Source organism: Gekko japonicus, unplaced genomic scaffold (assembly GCF_001447785.1).
Source record: "Gekko japonicus isolate JY-2015 unplaced genomic scaffold, Gekko_japonicus_V1.1 scaffold561, whole genome shotgun sequence".
Classification (NCBI taxonomy): Eukaryota; Metazoa; Chordata; class Lepidosauria; order Squamata; family Gekkonidae; genus Gekko; species Gekko japonicus.
Genome location: NW_015162496.1, coordinates 5035 through 6921, shown reverse-complemented (window position 1 = coordinate 6921; position 1887 = coordinate 5035). Strand labels below are relative to the sequence as shown.

General features: G+C 45.7%; 1 protein-coding gene across 1 annotated transcript in view; it reads right to left on the bottom strand.

Annotated features, from left to right (window-relative positions):
• The window catches only part of LOC107106001 (zinc finger protein 638-like), a 6708-nt gene extending 5058 nt beyond the window's left edge, over positions 1–1650 (bottom strand). The window contains exon 1 of the mRNA XM_015406076.1: positions 215–1650. Within this exon, the coding sequence (XP_015261562.1) occupies positions 215–1270 (1056 nt within the window). The 5' untranslated portion in view covers positions 1271–1650. The remainder of the gene's footprint in view (positions 1–214) is intronic.
• Positions 1651–1887: the final 237 nt, after the last annotated feature.

The following is a 1887-nucleotide window of genomic DNA, read 5'->3' as shown; positions in this document are numbered from 1 at the left end:
TAAAGGCCAGTGCCAGATCTGTTTGTTCTGGTGTTTTATTTTATTGGTTATTTAACGTGGTAATTTGCATTTTGGTGTCTGTCTGTCTGTAACCTGATTTGGGTCCCTTTGCAGAGAAATGTAGCACACAGACCCCACAAGTAAATACCTGTGGCATGATGTCCAGAATATAACATGTTCAAATGTATGCTGGGGGGGGGGGGGGTTAACTCACCTTCTTATCTATACAATCTTCATTACACAGAGAACAAGTGTGTGGAAATATTCTCGGAGTCACAGCGTAGTAATCGCACATCTGCGGCGATGTGGGCAGTTTCTTCCCCTTCTGCTTCTCTGTTGGTGAAAAATCTGGAAGCCACGAGGCTTTCACCACGCCAAAGGGGGACTTAAAGGGCTCTTCAGCCTCCTTCCACAAACTCCTCTGGCCAGCCATGGTCTGACACAGACGATTAGGTGGATCAGCCCTGCGTGTGTGCTCAGATCTTTCATGCCTACGTAGAAGTTCCATTAGTTCAGGAACAAAAGAGGGCTGGTTCACAGCTGGACTAAGGAGAGGCGGGGTGGCAGGATGCCTCACAGCCTGAGGCACGGGTGCCACCGGTGGGGGCCTCACAGGTGGGACTGTTGCAGGGATCCCAAGTTCTGCTAAAGGCACTTTTTGGGCAGGATTCACAAGGGGGGAAGCCTGACAGTTTGGTGTACTTGCCGGAGACCCCGCCGGTTGTATTAGTTCTGTAGTGAGGTTCTTTGGATTGCTAATTAAACTGGAGGCCGCAGCAGGCACAGACGCAGGCTCCTGGGTTTGAAATCCTTTCACGCTCTCATCCGTCGCTGTGGATGAGGCCTTCACTTCCACGGGGCCTTCGTTGTATCCATACTTGCTTTTATGCCCATAGTCAATCACTTTTTTCTGTACCGTGGGACCACTGCCATCAGCACGAGAAACGGTTTCTTTCTCTGTGCTCTTTGAAGGGAAAGTAGGTGCCTTAGAAGCCAGTTTGCTCGTTCGGATAGCCTGCAACAATACAGGCATGTTTTCAGGTGTCAGTTGATCATCTGGATACTGACTAAGTTTCTTCAAGTCATCCACGGATAAGCCAAATCTTGTTAAGAGTTGCTTCAGGTGAGAGAGCTTCGCGGAATGGCTCTCAGTGCTTGTATTATGATCCACAGCCTTTTCTGAAGGTGACTGTTTCTGACTGTTTCTTTCAACTGGAGATGGATTATCCCAGCGGGAAACATGGTCCTCTTCATTCTGCTCTTGATCCATATTTATCCTTTCCTGTCTTGGTTCCCTTCTGTGTTGAGTTACCTAAGCATTTACACTTGAAAATCCTGCCCTGATTTCCCTTCCCATTAATCACTGGAGTAATCCATTAGGAGGACCAGGAGAGGATTATCCTTTCAGACCAGTTGGTACTGGTGGAAACGGCTCACATGAGATCGGGTTTCCTTGGTCCTGAAGTCATTTTTCCTCTAGAGTCAAACACGGAAGTGTTCACGAACGTCTTATTAAACAAGGCATAAGCCAACTACAGAATCCTGTGAAGCATATGAAGACTCAATTCCGTCTTAGTAGGAATAAAAACTGGAAAGGGGGAGGTCCCAGCAGACATGCTCTGGCAGTGCCACTGTTCAGAGAATCCACAAGCTACACGCTTTCATTGCAAGAATACTGCAAAGTTGAAAATTAAAACACAAATATTAGATGACATTTTACTGAAACATTTTGTAAGGAAATTTCAATCAATAAGCAAGTTGTTTTTGGGGAAACTAACTAATAATTGTAGCCAAGGGCTTCATTTATTTTATCCATTTGCTGAACCCATGGTCCTTATATCAATGAGGTTAACTGACACAAATATTTAAGTACTACGGATTTTTAAC